The 17,601-nt window shown below is 38.2% G+C and overlaps 1 protein-coding gene across 1 annotated transcript in view; it reads right to left on the reverse strand.

Moving 5' to 3' along the window:
* cacna1bb (calcium channel, voltage-dependent, N type, alpha 1B subunit, b) overlaps window positions 1-17,601 on the reverse strand; it is a 102,473-nt gene that overhangs the window by 4,162 nt on the left and 80,710 nt on the right. Inside the window, exons 33-47 of the mRNA XM_079486355.1 lie at window positions 15,528-15,611; window positions 14,287-14,403; window positions 13,582-13,647; window positions 11,968-12,059; window positions 10,868-11,018; window positions 10,352-10,479; window positions 9,212-9,308; window positions 5,558-5,663; window positions 5,191-5,298; window positions 4,532-4,641; window positions 4,157-4,318; window positions 3,912-4,037; window positions 3,712-3,822; window positions 2,755-2,793; window positions 562-802 (exon numbers count right to left, since the gene is read on the reverse strand). Coding sequence (XP_079342481.1) covers window positions 562-802; window positions 2,755-2,793; window positions 3,712-3,822; window positions 3,912-4,037; window positions 4,157-4,318; window positions 4,532-4,641; window positions 5,191-5,298; window positions 5,558-5,663; window positions 9,212-9,308; window positions 10,352-10,479; window positions 10,868-11,018; window positions 11,968-12,059; window positions 13,582-13,647; window positions 14,287-14,403; window positions 15,528-15,611 — 1,738 coding nt within the window. The remainder of the gene's footprint in view (window positions 1-561; window positions 803-2,754; window positions 2,794-3,711; window positions 3,823-3,911; window positions 4,038-4,156; window positions 4,319-4,531; window positions 4,642-5,190; window positions 5,299-5,557; window positions 5,664-9,211; window positions 9,309-10,351; window positions 10,480-10,867; window positions 11,019-11,967; window positions 12,060-13,581; window positions 13,648-14,286; window positions 14,404-15,527; window positions 15,612-17,601) is intronic.

The following is a 17,601-nucleotide window of genomic DNA, read 5'->3' on the forward strand; positions in this document are numbered from 1 at the left end:
GGGTTTTTGGGTATGCCTTTCAATAGGATTTAATATTAGGATATAATATCTATTGGTTTCGATCTGCCAGACATCATACCACCAACAAAAAAAATCACATACTAGTGAAGACACCATTATAGTTTCTATGATAACCAACACAATTCCCATCACAACCATTGCATTTTTATTGTGTTTTGGGTGGGTTCTATTATTTTTATTTCAGCGGGGATGGCGCAAAAAATACAAGTGAATGGTTTCAATTCCAAATAGCATCATGACCTATCAGCTGTTTTCCGATAAAACCATTACCAATTTTCTTTATGTAGTCTGTGTCTTATCCCAGTATGATTTAATGGTGCTTTACTGGTTGCTCTCCTCTAAAAATCTCAGAAATCACAGTTTCCATGAATCCATTACAATAGCCATTATAACCAAATCCATTACAATTGTTTTTAAGCAGGGAAGTGTGAAAATTCAATGCATACTATGGAGAGATACTCTTAAAAATCACACAGGGTCGATCTTCTGGAAGTTCAGATATCTGACCAATGCATATGGGTAGAAGAACATCAACGCCACCTGTAGTGGATGGCTGCTCTTCGCTGATGGCTCGATCCAGTGATTTGTGCTTCTTGTCTCTGCGTCGCTGACAGCGATGATGATGGTGGTGATGGTGATGATGTCCTCTCTCCCTCTCTCTCTGGCCCAGGGCTACCTCGGGCCTCTCCAGATCATATTCCCACAAACTGACCTCCTGCACCCCTCTGTGAGAAGTCAAAGACGACGTAGACCGCCGCATGGGACTCACATCTGCGATGGGCTATATGACGGACAGAACGGAAATAATCAATAGTAAAAGAGGGATACTTAGTAGATGAAAGACATATGAATGAGGAGAGTTCTCAAACCACTACATAGACCTGTCACAGATACACAACACCAGCTGAGCATGAAACACACTTCCACCGAAGAGCGACGTTCAGCCCGCCCGTCTGGCGTCACTGTCCGATGCAAACACCGTTTGAATGCTGTCATCGAAATATCTCTCACACACACACTGGATGGCCGGAATAGTCGCTGTGTGAACTATCCGCAACAAAGCAGCAGTCACAGATCAAACAAGAGTCAATGGCACGTTTACACTATTTTTTGCATCACTGAAATTTAAATCTTATATTAGAACAGTCTATGTTTTTGTTTAATAACATCCAAAGTGGTTAACAATCTCACTGTATGTGTTTTGTGTGCTCGGTGTGTGGGTTCGAACCCATAACCTGTTGTGCTGCTAACACAATGCTCTACCGATGTTAACTAGGTCCAGGCAGGCTAGACTCTTCAGAGAATCCATGACTACTGCTTGATGATTGTAATATCTATTTAAGTATTGATAAAATATCACTCAATAGTGCCACCCAGTGGCACGCGTTTGTAGAAACTCTAACCAGCTGTGCATCCTCTCTTCCCACATCTTGGTTACAGCTTTTAAAGGGATAGTTCACCCATAAATGAAAATTCTGTCATCATTGTCTCACCCTCATGTTATTTCATACCTGTCTAAATGACTTTGTTCTGATGAACACAAAGAAAGATATTTGGTAGATTGTTAGCAATTTTCACATCTGGGACGTCATTGATACCATAGGAGGAGAATTTGAAATGGTGGTCAAAGGTCGCCCAGAACTGTTTTTTTGTGATTTTGTGAATTTTGTGATTCACAGCTAAAAATATACAATATTTTGTTTTTCTTCTATAGTGGATGATGTACCAAATATCCTTCTTTGTGTTCAGCAAAACAAAGACATTTATACAGATTTAGAAAAACGGAAGGGTGAAGTTTTTGGGTGAACCATCCCTTTATAGGATAGTTTACCCAGATAAAAAATTATTGTATTCTCTCCCCCTCACTCCAAACCTGTATGACCTTCTTTCTTCTGCAGAACACAAAACAAGATATTTTGAAGAATGCTGGTAACCAAACAACATTTTACCAACGTTTTTTCCATTTAACCAAACAACTATTACAGTAAACAGTGAGCTATAACTATAAAGTAGATGTGTGAAGAGGGCACTGGAACCTTTAACATTACCAGAATGACTACACAACCAACGGAATGAGTCACAGTCATACTTGCAGTACAGCACATAATCGTGTTTCTCAGCACCTCACAACATTTATTAAAACAGCACAAACATTTTTTCAGCTTCAACAATGTAAATATTTAATACCCGGTTTTTTAGATCCTGTCCTGACAAGGTGTGACAGAGAAGTAATATCTCTCCATCAATTATTTGATGTTTTTATTAATACGTAAATATATTTTTGCAGCATTGCGCGTAGCTCCGCCCACAGTTGACTCTTACTGGATCAAAATCCTGATCCTCTATTTACATTTAAGCTTTGCATATAAACATCAATTTCACTTTATGTGAAACAAATTACAAAAGACTTTTCACGTCACATCAGGTTAGGACAATTTAATGCTATATATATTTATTTATTAACGCATCGTGAACTGTAGTAATTTTTAATTTACTTTTTAAACAGATAGATATCATTTTATGTTTCGGTTTAGTGTTCACTTTACCAGGCTAATTCTAAAGAACAGCTCGCTTGTAAAAGTTTACTGCTTGACTTTGGTTGTTAAATAAACTGGAATGGACAAAGCGCACGCAAGCCAACACGGAAATGGAGTGGCTGGCAGAGGGAGAGAGAGGGAAAGAGACACACATAGAGAGTGAGAGAGCGATTGCAGGTGAAACACTTGTACATACTGCTAGGTACGTTCCGGCGGTGTGGCGTATGTGGCTCCGCTGTGGGGCAGGAAGAGGAAGAGGACACAGGTGAGGACAACAGCGCACACGGCAGTGACAGTCATGGGCACAATAAAAGACTCAGACAGGTGGAAAGAGAACAGAGTATTGAGAGAAAGGGAGAGAAATAAGAAATAAAAGAATGATGTCATGGAAATGTTTAGAGTGAAGTCAGAGAATGGGTTCTTATGGAGCCCCATTAGGTCTATGCTGATATATGATATGATGTTTTTGCTTTGAACAACGAAAAGCTGTTTGGGGTAAAAAAAACGATTTAAAACATTTCTTATTTCCATAATGTTTAAAGGTTTTTGAAAACAGAGAAAATATGTTGGTTGGTTATGCCGACCGATTCGTATCAACAAATGATGAGAAAGGAGAAAGAATAGATGGAAACCAAATAAAAAGGAAGTGAATAAAGAGGTGAAGATGTTGTTAAGGCAGAGAGAAGGCCGAGAGATAAACAGGACAGGACAGAAGACAAACAAAACACCAACAACACACGACACGACAAAACATGTACAACAATGATGCTGGACGCTGTGGTAAAAGTACCGAATATAGAAAAATGTGTACACAAATAAATCTACATTTAAAAAGCAACATCACATTGGAGATTGTGAATGTGAAACGTGTAACACAATTCTGTAAAAATATATGTGATCGAAATATAAATAGAAAAATAAGGATTAGGATACAGATAAAGACAAAGCATATGATATTTCTCTATGCTTTTATGATGTTATCTTGACAGCATTTTTTCACTCGATCACAACACATAAACACGTCTTCTTTTCTATCCAAATGTGGTCTTACTATATCAATTATTTATCCACTTTCTAAAATTAATCTGTTCATTCAAACAGTAGAGCATACACCCTCCATTCATACGTTTTGCCCATGTAGGCTTTGAGATACCTGATAGCCAGCATTGAGTCTGGGCATGGAAGCGGCTCTGCCGTGACCCTCCAGCACGGGGTAACCACCCACATCAGAGTCATTCTCCATATATGTCATTTCTAATAATTCCTGTAACGTAAAAACTCAAAAAATTAAGATAGCTCAAAAAAGTCTGTAACGAATCACTGAAGTTTATGATGGGACGTCTGCTGCAATACCTGAGATGTGGATGTGTTTGGCACTTCATCTGAATGGCCACGCTGGACGGACTGCCTGTTTGCTTCCTGTATGACTTCCTGAGGGACGTCCCCCGAGAGAGACTTTATCATTGCACTGTTGTATTGTCTGTGAACAAAAATCAATTTTCCAAATGTAAACACCAAATATGAACTCTCGACAAGCTTATTAATGCTTTTAATGTCCTGAAGGATATAATAGCGCTATGAATGGGAATGTAAAGCACTCGCATTGTATCCCCATTGGTCATTTGAAAGGTTGTTGGCGCGAGTTCTGGCTGTGAAGTGGAATCCGATTGACAGGGGAGCGGGTCGTTTGACACGAGGTGCATCTGTTCATGCAGGTGTGTAAGAGGAAGCATTGGTTTGAAGAGGATTCCAACTTTACTCTGCGAAACAAAACAAAACAAAACAAAACACATCCGCGTTAATGAATGAAACGATTGTTGATTGTTTGAATGGCTTATGTTATAGCTTTGATAAGTGTTAAAGCAGAGCCATGACAAATGTGAATGTATTCCTTTGGTGTACACTATTATCAAAAGGAATTTACAAATTCCTAGGTCATTTAAAGGTTAAATGCAGTTGTACAGAAGATCTACCTGTGTGCCCGAAGTTGGCTGCTGCTGTTGGAGCCTCTTGGCACGGTTTTGCTTATAGTAGTCAAAAATCATCAGGGCGGCATAAACCTTTCCTACTGTCAACTCATTATCTAAAGACAAATGCCACAAAAAGTCAAGGTTACTTTGTAAAAACATTTATGTCCACTGGGTGGCACCAAATACTCAGAAAATTGAGTATTCCTTAAACTAAAGGTGGATACACCATTTTGTATTGTTTTGGACTTTTAAAACACTTAGCTTACCTGTAAGGATACATATAAACTATTGGTCTCCGTAACATAAACAATTATGATACAATAAGAATTTCACATTTAAAAAATAAAAGCATTCTAATCTTGTACTCTCTTATTTCCACCAATTAGCATCAATGTCTTTTATACCATCAATCTGAACTTAATCTTTATAGATTCCAAACTGTGAGAAAAGTCAAATGCTATAGGCTATTTTAAAGGGGGAGGAGCCCCCTAATCTGTCCCACCCTAACTCTCAGCTCTAAAGGAATTTCATGAATTAAACAAACAAAACAAAACATTCCAAGATACTTTAAAAATGAACATTTTGTTTTAGGATCAAAGGATCAGTAATTGCTTACGGCTGTTTTCAAACAGAAATTGACATTATTTCATGCGTGTCCGTACATTTATGAGGTGTCACCAGTAAATCCGCCGTTTTTGAAGATAAATTAGGCCAGACTTTGTTTATTTCCTTCCTCAATTCAGCGTCACACAGGTGCTGAGCCAGAACGCCTGGAAAAACAATACGAAAGATGGTCTTTTATAATTGCATCACTGTCACCCATAATATTCCCCATGTGGATGTTATTTGTCCACCTTATTCTTTAATCATATTTTGCACTAGGTACAAGATTAAATCAAGGTCAGTAGGGAAAACATCGGTCAATTAAGTGAATGCTTTTTGACTGGTGAAAGAACTGCAGCAGTTAAAGAGCAACCGGTGTGACATGACGGGCGACTCACCCTAAGGGCATTCTAAGCGGGCACTCACCTGATGCCAGTTTAATCTCCAGGGCGGTCCGGATGAGAGCCATCAGAGTGGAGGTAAAGTGGACAGTGTTGTCGTCGGCTATCGGCATGTTCATCCTCACCAGCCGCTGTGAGGTCACAGGTGTGTGATTATGACCATAACAAATGTCAATGAGAGTTTGTATGCTGAGGGGAGTGAGGACTCGGGCTCTGCATTTTCACTTTCATTGATTGTCATGTCTGTACTCTCCTCAGCACACACATAGTATTTTCAGGACATTAAAATGATGAGAGGAAGGAGATGGTGAGACAGTGTGTTTACGTTACATGCAGATGGATGCAGACGAGTAATGGAAATGAAAGATGCTTTTCTCTCGTTTGTAAACAGTAGAACTGGTTTCAATTTTAAGTAATATTAGAAACAATAATTCATTAAATAGTCAGGGAAATGTAATATGTTAAATTATATTTTAGTAAAATGTATATGTCATTTATAAACAATGTAAAAATATCTGCAAAACTGGCAGCCGAGCTGCCAGAAAAAACAAATACAACTTTTTGTATAGTAAAATACATTACATTTGTAAATTTGCTGTCAATTTCTGTCATTTAAAATAACACATAATAAAACATATTCTGTAAAAATTCTTAAATTCTGTAAAATTTGATTTTTACAGTGTTTATATTTGTATTTTATATACAGTATAATTTACATTTTGCATAGCTCAATTCATGGGTGGGGCCTATTATTTATGGGTATTCTTATTTCTGTATCAAACATAAGTTATAACGCTATTATAGTTATATAAAATAATATTTTAGAATAAGTAAATTATTTGATTTCAACACTCAAAACTGCCACAATGCATAAATACTAAATCCATTTAAAATGATCAAGCTAAAATGTGAAAAAATACATTGGCCCCAAATTCTCAAAAACAAATCAATAAATCTTGTTTTAGTAGCTTGTCTAATTCCTTGTTTATTCTTTTTTATTTTGGGGTGACATATGTTTACTGTTTACATAGAGAATGCAAAAACACATCATGTGTTGGAGTGCATTGAAACAATGCACACATTGGCAATGACGGCTGCTTTTCGTGAGCTTTCAAAGGATAAGTGACTGGCCATGAAGGTCCCCAGCAGAAAATGATCACCGGAGGACGAGAGAAGGCATGCTGACCAACCACAACCAAGATCACAACTACAGCATTCACCACACAAAATCAGAGCAGATGCTTCACACATTAACACATCCCAGGGTAATAAAGGTAAGAAAACTGAACGGATGTGTTTCTGTGATGTGGAGTATAAGAACTAAACAGCATGCACAACAGACGCTTCCTTTGTTACACATCATAGTCCGGTTTCCACAACAACTACCAAAAAAAAGGGTGAAAGGACGCATCAATGAACACACATCTATGCTTTCTTCTTTCCTCCCTGTTGATTCAGTGCTCTAAGGTGGTGGTTGGGGGGATTTGATCTATTTAGAGCTCACTGGAGAATGTTGCTTCCTCAAGCTCAAACACACACACATAAGCGCTGTGTGGCCTTAGTGAGCAGCCCGGCAGACAGACGCGAGCGCGACTCTTGAACGTTACCCATTCAGACAGCTGGAACAGGGTGTGTGAACTTATTGACTCGATGGCAGCTCTCAAAGTGGCAGAATGGCCCGCGTGTAAGTACTGTACAAATAGGCCACTTTCACAATAAAACGTTTTTTGGTCTTCACATTTATTTATTGAATTCGTAAGTTTCTGTTACATGAGTCAGGGCAAAGATTGTGACAAATTTAGCCTCATGCAGATGCTTTGGGAGATTCAGTGTTAAGCCGAGTTCATTGCATGTTTATTCTGTGGCATCGTAAGATGCCTACCTAGATAGCTTTAGGCTCTTGTATGCTTGTATATATTTTTTTTATTATATTAAATTAATTATTTGTTTGAGGTAATATTTTGTATCATTTTCTTAGCTTAGCAATTTAGCAAATCAATCACACTGTAAAAGAAATCTGACCGACTAGCGATAGTAAGACCCGCCTACCATCAAGAATGGCTGCACTGCGTCAGGATTGGCTGCACTGTGGGCCTGCAGCTGCAGCTTGTTACTCTTGCGATAGTGAGAGAAGTCAGTAGTTTGTTTGTTCATGGCATTTCAGTGATGGATGTTATATAAAGATGCCGGACATGAAAACTGTAAGTGAAACTAAGTCATGTCTGTGTTTTGTTGGCAATCGGCGCATGACATTACGCGCATGATGTAAAAAACACGAAGGGATTAATGCGATGATGTATTGTTATGTGTGCTCGGCTCTATTTCCATCCCTCCTGCTTGCCTCCAGCAGCTCGTGTTTTTCTGGAAATAATCGTACAGCTGTATCTCTCTTTTATAAATGTGATCAAACGAAACACTCTTCGAAGATACGAGGTATGCAATAATACTGTATAGGTACTCAAGATTATTACGAGATTGGCAGATTTAGCAGCATGTGTAACCCCATCTTCAACGAAAAAATTACATGTTTCTACGGTAAATTTGCAGTCTTTTTCTGTAATTTAACATTTTTACTGTTTCAAAAATATGTGAAACTTTTTTTAAAAATCTTTTAAAACGACTGGTTTTACAGCATATGTGACTACATTTTTACAGTGCACCAGAAAAGGGATAGTTATAGTTCACCCAAAAATGAAAATCCTGCCATAAATGACTCACTCTAGATTCCTGGACGAATTTAAACTGGGTTTAGTTATACTAGAGTAAGTAGCACTGAAGTTAATTACTATTTTTAGTAGCCAAATTATCTTCGGGTTTTGCACTTTGCGATCCCTTTGGTCTTGTCTCAGCTGGCTCCCGCCGGAGATCAATACAAGGCTCGACTTGTGGAAGATTAAGTTATTTGTTTACGTTAAATAGAATGAGGTGTTATATATGTTATAAGAAGGTTTAGCTCAGGAGTTATTAGTACGGGAATCTACGACTATAGACCAATGTTTATATACGGAGCAAGTCTCCAACTCTGCCAGCAGGACATTAAACGTGAAGTGTTTGTACGATTTCGAAGTTTTGTGAAATAACGCAAATATGTTTGCAAGAGAACACAAAAGTTTCTCGGGGGAACGTAAAAGCTTTAAAAAATATTAACTCTTATATACTCTTCCCTTTCATATTTATTTCACCCCGTGTCCCTAAAAGGGCTCCGTAGTTTGGTTCTACATGAAAGATGTTAGCAACTGAGATTTCCGTTGAAGAAAATATCGTACCAGTTGAAAAAAATATATCGTATGTATATTTTCTTTTAGTTATATATTTATCAAAATATATTTTAAGTGAAAAAAACAATTCTTGGTTGCTAACATTCTTATGTGTTTAACAGAACACAGAAAGTAACACAGGTTTGGAACAACTTGAGGTTGAGTAATTCATGACAGAATCTTCATTTTTCCCTTCACTATCCCTTTAAGGAACATTTCACTCAGGATAATGTTAAAGCAGCTGCAATCTTTATCGGTTTTTGAGTATTCAGCTGAAATCTACAGTAAAGATAATGGCAGCACAATGGGAAAAAAACAGAGCACAGCACGAAACACACACAAGAAAACACAACCACAATCAGCCATTGGAGCTAAAGAAGATCCGGATGTTATCGGGGAAAGGTGAGGGACGGGCAATCTACCTTGTAGGCGATTCGCGGCGGACAATTCTTTCCCAAACCTAGAGGAGGGGACATGTGTCGAAGCATCTCGTACATATCGAGGTAGGACATGCGCCCGCTTCACATGGAGAGGTCAGAGTTGCAGGGTCACACACATGAGAAGAGGAAATGCCGGGAGGAAAAACAAAAAAAGTGATATGAATAAAACAAAACATTCTTAGTAAGGATTCTGAAGGAAAGCAACGGTCTCTGATACCATCCTCCCTCAGGGGGACTCATGGATCACGCCTGTCTTCAGAGCTACAGGCCGATTCCTGATTCAGGGATGAATGTTATGACATGAGGGTTTGAGCCGGGAGAGGTCACAGTCTGGACCCTTCGTCCTTGCATGCTAGGATGCAATCATAGCTAACCAATCAGATACAGGAACAAAGCAAATATTTGGTCGTAACATCCTTATTTTGAGAGCGATATTAATAGGATTTTCCAGTACATCAATATGTACATTAATCAAAGCAGATATATTAATTGTAGTTTTATATGAAGGATTTTGCATTTGGCTTTGTTTCCTGTAGCTTCCATGGTTACCTATATTAAAGTTAGTAAGGGAGGACAGGAATCGTAATCCAATCAGACGTGAACACTTTCAGGCAGCACCGTCCTCTAGAAGGAAGGTGTGTTGGTTTTCAAACCTTATATGCCACCCTGTTGGGGCAGTTCTTTCCTAAGCCAAGAGGGGGCGAGATTACGCGTAACAAACTGTACATATCCATATAGCGTATCCTTCCGCTGCAAAACAAGACATGGGTTAAAAAAAGACTTCTTAGTTTAAACGTAAATTTGATCAATACATTTATTCGAAAACTGAGATAGCGTGCATGAGTTTTCAAGTCAACATTTGTATTACACTGACAGATAGGATGTACTTTAAATCCGTTCTGCTCAAGAAAGACTTAAAGCGGCTGGCATGCCAAGAAAAAGATTTGCATTCCCCAGCACAGACAGAGCTGGAGGATTTGATGTTAGCCATGGCCGCACAGTAAAATGGGATTTCTGAGACACAGCGCAGCGTTGGACTTTTAAGCCGACGTCTTTCAACCACTTAGTTTCAAGCTGTCGCCTTTAAAGCGGCTCTGACAGTCAGTGAGGAGGGATACGCACCACGCAGCAGGGTCGTACTCCGCCCAGACGCGGATGAACTCGTCTAGGTGATGAGGCCCGAGAATAGAAGCGTCACGTGTCAGGTACTCAAAGTTATCCATGATGACGGCGACAAACAAGTTCAGCATCTGAGGAAGATTTGGAAGCATTGCAGAACAAACAACGAGATTAATGACGTAGCGTGTGTCATTAGAACTCGACAAGTTTACTTAAGAAGTACAGTGAGTAAGTGAGACTTACAGTATTTCCAGAGAATAAATCTTGGTTTTCATTTTCTACTTTTTTCTTGTTTAAAACAAAGCTTAATTTTTTTAGATCTATAGTGACAAAATAACTATGTGCCAATTGGGCAAAGCGGAAAAAGAAAATGCACTCTTATTATCATACACAACTGGGACTTTTTAGGAACCATATCTTCTTTTCAGTGACTAAACGATGCAAGAATTTTCATTTATCGATGAACTATCTCTTTAAAAGTGTGTGTACGTTTTGAATTTGAGATCTGCTCTCACTAACCAGAAATGAACAGAGGAAGATGAAGGAGACAAAGTAGAAGTAAGCGAAATCACTGCCACACTCTTTCCCACTGGAGCCAGAGTGTTTCTCACACGGTCTGTCAGCCAAACATGCCAACATGATATCGTGCCAGCCCTCCCCTGTAGCACTCCTATAACACAAACACACACAACATCTTTAATAATGTGCACCGTAAAAGACAGCGAGGGGAAACTATGGAATAACTTCAACTAAATTCTTTATTTATCTGCAATCTTTCAATGTTAAAGGGACAGTTTTACTGTAAAGTCAACTAAAGATGACAACAGTCAACTCTGACCGATACAAAATATTGTATGTGAATCCAGTTAAAAATGACATGTTACGTTTTTCTATGGAAACATAGATGTAGCGATATTGAACTTTGTTTGAAATGACAATAAAGTATGTAAAATGGCAACATACTTATACTTTACATTTTCCAGACCAAATCTGCAAGGTTTGGAGCAAATAAAATAATGATATGATATATGATATGACAGACTAAATATAGAATTTAAAAGAACAATATCACATCTAATTTAAATGTATATTTCATATATTCCACTTTATAAGAAAACATTTATTGAAAATGTATTACCAAAACTGATTATAAATTGTAGCAAATAATATCAAATTAATGTTTTGTTTCTTCCGAATGTCGGCATGAAACGGAAGTAGCGATTGCATTTGAGTGATTCACACCGAGTGAATCAACTTCTGAATTTAGATAAAAATGTAGGGTGGACTTGTTTTCATCCATCGAGAGCTGATTGGACGAAAGTTGAAAGATTTGAACGCACGTTTGCAATCGGTCATTCATTGGAGTCCTGCCCTCGTGCCATTCCTCGTGACCGTAAGTTTGCATATTCATATTTCATATATTTTTCTTCCACAAACCTTTCCTTTTTAATAATTTAAACCAGTATTGATGAACATTAATCAAATGGTGAAATAAAAAAGTCATGAGTTTAGAATAACATGAGGATGAGTAACGTGATTTTTCACCTTTGGGTGAACTATCCTTTAATACTCTAAGATGCCAGGACGATCTTAAATTCCAGATCTTAAAGGTGCTATACCTGAACAACAGCATTAAAGCCTGAAAAAAGGTTTGAAAATTGTTGTGATGGTTGATGTCCGAGTCATCAGACAGCTCGATGTTACCAAACACCTGAAAGAGAGAAAACAGCACATCGGCGCATTACCGAAACGTGCATTGGAGAACCGAAACGTGCATTGGAGAAAAAGCAAGCAGTTGCCGGAGAAGGGCAGAGAATTTCAATGTGTACACTTTCCCTATCGAGACTGCATCAAAACACCTGGGGGGTTGTGTGTCAATAATTCAGACTGCCTTCAGGGAATGTTACAGTAAGCATCTGCAGTATTAACAAGGCTACACAGACATACACTACAGCACAAACTATGACTCATGCTTATTCATATTCTGACTTCAATTCAGACAGCACATATATAAATAAACACGCTGACTCCTCAGATCTACAGAATACAGCTGCAATGCACTGACAGCTAACGAAAGCCATCAAAATAATCTGACAGCCGAATAAATAACAGATATACATCCTGCGACCACAGACGGACTCTTCAACATGTCATATTCGAAAAAATACACTGAACGATTGCTTGTATATCTCAAAGTCAACAATGCATGTAAAAGATTGAGCAACTTTTACAACTTTAAGCAACTTTTTCTATCATTTTAAAGCACGATGTAAACAAAATTGTCAAGGCATTATATAGTTATTTATTTATTACAATTACCAATATACATGTAAACCCAATATGTCTAGTTTGACATTTATGATGAAAATGATAAATATCCCATCATCGCTACTTAAAGCTACAGTTTGTAAAAACTGCCGCTAGAGGGCGCACGTTCAAAACAACAACAAAAATGGCGTAGCTTGATGGCGCTGTGAAGGAGCGTGGAATGATGGGATCTGTTGTCTTCAACTCCACCGCTGATGGCCATCAATCAGACAAGAACGGGAAATCATGTTTGCGGACGAAGTAAAGTAACAATGTTTTATAATTTTTGCGTACAATTGTGTTCCATAAATAAGTGATTTTTTTCCGGCCTAGTGGTTTTTGGATTTTTTTACTGCAAGATTTTTACAAACAGCCCCTTAAACCACACATGTAGAAACATATTTATGGCAGGCGAAGAAGTGATCGTCGCATTGATGTAAGATTTCTAAACACACAGCTGATTATAAAGCCTACTGATGATGTAATATCCTCCATCCCACAGGATACAATTAGCATTAACAATACAGGCCTAATATACAAGCTGGCGGAGGGCCATCATTTCCAAACCAATCTGGGAGATTGTCTGCACGGCCCTTAAATGAGCAATCAAAGACGGGATCCGTCCGTTGGGCTGGAACAAGGTCTTTCTCTTTCACAAAAGCTACTGTATGATATGTAATGGTAAAGCTTTCAATGAGATATAAAGACCATCCATCTGTGAAACTCTACGCTGTGGCTTTTACACAGATTGTAACGGTTATTCTCAATGTGCTCAGGGTCAATAATTCATTCATCATGTTGAAGCACGATTTCTGGAGATGAGATCTACAGGTGTAGAGGGCTCAGACGATACGGCTGCACTAGGGGTAATATCAAAGCAGGGCCGGGGTTGTGTGAATGATGTTTTATAGAGTTCTGGATCTCACCTGCATCCCGATGATGGCGTAGATGAAAAAGAGCATAGCGATAAGGAGACACACATACGGAAGGGCCTGCAGGCAAAAATTAAGTTCTCAGACTGGGTTCAAGGAGCATTAAAGGAATAATTTAACTTAAAAATGAAGTCATTATTTACACACATTTCAAACCTTAATGACTTTCTTTCTTCTGCCGAACAAAAATTGTAACAGAAAACCGTTGAAAAAATTGCATTGGTTTTGTGAACGTACAATAATGGTCAACGGGGACCAATGGATTTTGATTACTATAATATTTCAAAATATCTGAGTTATTAATGAGTAAATGATGACATCATTTTCATTTTGAAGGTGAACAATACCTTTAAAAATACACAAATGGGTTAAAGGATTGTTTCAAGCTGTACCCTACTTTTTAAAGAAAGTCAAATTTGACTTGCATGTCAACATGTATGTGTACTCATAAGTTGAGAAAATGAACTTTTAGACAAGTACTTTTCAACGTTTTATGTCACTTTTAGCCGATACACAATTAACAGTCATCCTTTAGGCTAATAAACCATATTATAAATAAAAAATCTACTTTGTTTTTAACCATAGCTTATAGCAGTAGTTGGCATTAATACAGTATATAAATAAAGTTGAATGCTTGAAAAAGTAACAAAATATTGTCAGTGTATTTTTTGTAATGGGGCTCAAAGGTTAAGATCTGACCTTGAAAGACTGGACGAAGGTCCAAAGCAGGATGCGAATGGTGTATCCCTGCCGGAGGAGTTTAATAAGACGGGCGGCCCGGAAGAGTCTCAGGAAACTCAGATTAATCCGCTTGTCCTGTAGACAGACAGGGAGTGATCAGAGTTGCTTTGCTGAATCCTTGTATCTAAATCAGACCCGAGGATTAGGCAACAGCCTCTGTTAGGTCTCTGTTACTGTAGATTTGTTAGGATTATCGATTGTGTTGCAAGATCATGTCCTAAGCAGGCGGTTTCCAGTGACAAGCGCACTAAACAAATTGCACCGAACACAAATTTTAAACTTAATAAATGAGGTAAGCTTGTATCGCTTGCCACTTTGTTGCCAAGTTGGGACACAACGTTCATCTCATGCAGGATGTTGCCATTGATAACTAGTCTGAAAGTGTTGCTTTAAAGCTTCTCATACACATGCTTTTAAATAGTTAAAAGAAGAAACTGTGATATAAATAAGGACATTTAATCCAGTAAGCAAAACAAGAAAACATCCTTCACAGCTTAGTCCTGAACAAGCTTGAAGCCTGAACTCAGCGGGTATCAAGGTGAGCAGCAACATTAGCATAAAGATGTCTGACAGAAGGAGAGGTCTGGACAGAGACGCAAGGCAGTGCACGACCGATGAAGCCACTTACCGTCTGCGCAGTCCGGTGGGGAAAAGAAGCGGACAGGTGCCAACAGAGATTTAGCATGGAAACAGAGTCACAGTGAAATAGTTAGGAGAGGATGGAGTGTGTCTCTGACACAGAGACGCGGCTGTCAAAAACCATTGGGGAGATGTCTGGACTGTCATCTAGTTAAATCTTATAACAGGTTCAATCATTAAGGACTAAACAGAATGAATTTGGAATAGGAGTGGTGAAGCATTATATAAATAATTATATGATTGTTGTGGCGTTTATAAGGCACTTTCTGCTTCAAGAGTCTGTTACGCATTGGGAGATTATGTGCCTGTAATTTAGACCATAGAACACAGATATGCAACACAAATGTGACAGAGAAATACACACTGAAAGCTCACAAAGAGAGACACTATAAGCAACATTCTACTAGTGTAGTTTGATTTGAGTAACAAAACGTAAGTCATGTTTGATGTATAAATACGCATAGACAATTTCACTCGAGGTCTTATGGAATAACAGAATTCCATAGAGATTTCATGTGAATTGTGCATTTCAGTTCTCGTAAGCTTTGAAATAGACTTACCTTAAGCTCTGTTACTAAGATGTCTGTGATGCTTCCCAGCACAGTCACAAAGTCAAAAATGTTCCATGCCTCCTTCAAATAGTTCTGCAAATATTCCCAAACAATATAACAGTAAACTAAACGACATACAAAAAGCTAACAGCATTTGAAATGGTACAGAAGTTCTTAGCAGCAACAAAATCAGATACATATTGTATACTCAGACGTGTACACAATGTATGGGATCAGAACTGTTAATAAATAAAATATGATCTGCGAAAATATAGAGAGTTTCACAAACATTTTTTAAATCGACATATGCACAAAAAGCAAACCATAAATATATGTTAGACGTTCCAGAAAAAGCAATGGCATTCACAAATAAATATAATGAGATTTGCAAATCAAAAATATTTACACTTTATTTTAACGGCATTTATTTGAAGATCGCTTTCTGTGCATTTGTGAATCGCTGCACGCATTTGTGGATCAGTGCAGGTATTTATGGATGACTGTCTGTGCAATTGTGGATTTTAAAACATTTCTAATGTCAAGGCGTGCGCACAATCCACAAATAGGTGGACTCCGCCTACTATCTACGCAAGCCAATCGGGTAACTTCCGCTTTCGTTGACCAATAGGGCACGTTCTAACTTTCAGGTTTTGCTCTGCACTAAGATTCAGGGAGGAAACATGGCGGTCAGTGGCGGTCTTAATCTTTTACAAAAGGTTCAATGTTGTAGAAAAAGCTTCCTTATATTATAAAAATAAGAAAGAAATGGTTGTTAAATGAAATTTAGCGGCATCTATTGGTGAGGTTGCGAATTGCAATCAATGGCTCAATCCACCCCTCTCCTTTCAAAGCACTACAGAGGCTGACACAGGACTAATACGTCATCGCATTTTCATCCCTTATCAAGGAGATAACCTATTTAAGATATGTGCGCTCTGTAGAGCAGTTTGTCCGTTTAGGGCTACAATAGAAAAAACATGGTGAATTCCATGGAAGGGGACCCAGGGTATATTATGTAGAAAAAATAGCTCATTCAAATCAATTAAGCTCGCCCATATCTCTGATATTTAGCCCATAGATATGACACAGTCCCTCTTTTAATAAAGTAAAATAATGTATTGTCCGTTTCCTCATCCACCATCCAATTACCTTAAGTAAGGGCAATAATAACAGTGATGTGTGCTAAATAAAGTACCCTGAGACAGCCTCTGTATATATAAGTCATGTCAGATCGTAAAACGCCATGCTGATCCGTCAGGTGACTCAGCCTTGTGCCTGTACCTCTTCTAAATGCCGTAGGGATTTGTCAAGCGCTGATAGTTATGTATCCCGGTCAGAACCACATGAGCACATTCATCAGCCCAGAGCGGCAAACAGGTGGAGGTAAAAGTGAGCATCACGCACCACAAAAGCTCCTTAAAAAATTAGCCTCGTAAATGAGTTTGGAAAAAAAAAGCTTGTGATGAGACCGTCTACTGCGGGTCGGACCAGTCGTGCGGAGGGTGTACCCATGATCAACAGACCCGTCGAATAACATAGAGCGCTCCATGTTTGAACTTCCGGTAGACCCCCTCAAAAGAATCTACAATTATTGAGTAGTTTCAATTGAATTTATTACAATTAATATAAAATAAAATATAAACTGATATTAATTTAAATAAAACATAAAATAAATTGTTATATTACTAGCCACTAGCCAGACCGATAACCAAACACAGACGGAACTTCACTTTTGGCCAGGCACGTGCATTGGATGAAACGGTCTGTCCTATCACTAGCCTTTTTTCTTCTTGACACAGTTGAGTTTGGTCCGCTTAAATTTTGTGACAAAACTTTGGTTTATCTAGAAGTAATATACATATCATATATTTATTATTGATTATTTTCACAATCTCAGTCCGTGTTTCCCCTGTGTTTTTGAACATTTCCGTTACTTCCTGTTCTGTGCCATGTTTTGTAGTCCTTTGTAGTTTTTAGTGTTAATGAGTTCTTCCATGTGTGTCTTGTTATCTTGTTAGTTTCTATGTATTTCAATCCCAGTGTTTCCTTTGTCTAGTGTAAGTCGATGAATGTTTAATCATGT

Source organism: Barbatula barbatula (genome assembly GCF_947034865.1).
Source record: "Barbatula barbatula genome assembly, chromosome: 22".
Classification (NCBI taxonomy): domain Eukaryota; kingdom Metazoa; phylum Chordata; class Actinopteri; order Cypriniformes; family Nemacheilidae; genus Barbatula; species Barbatula barbatula.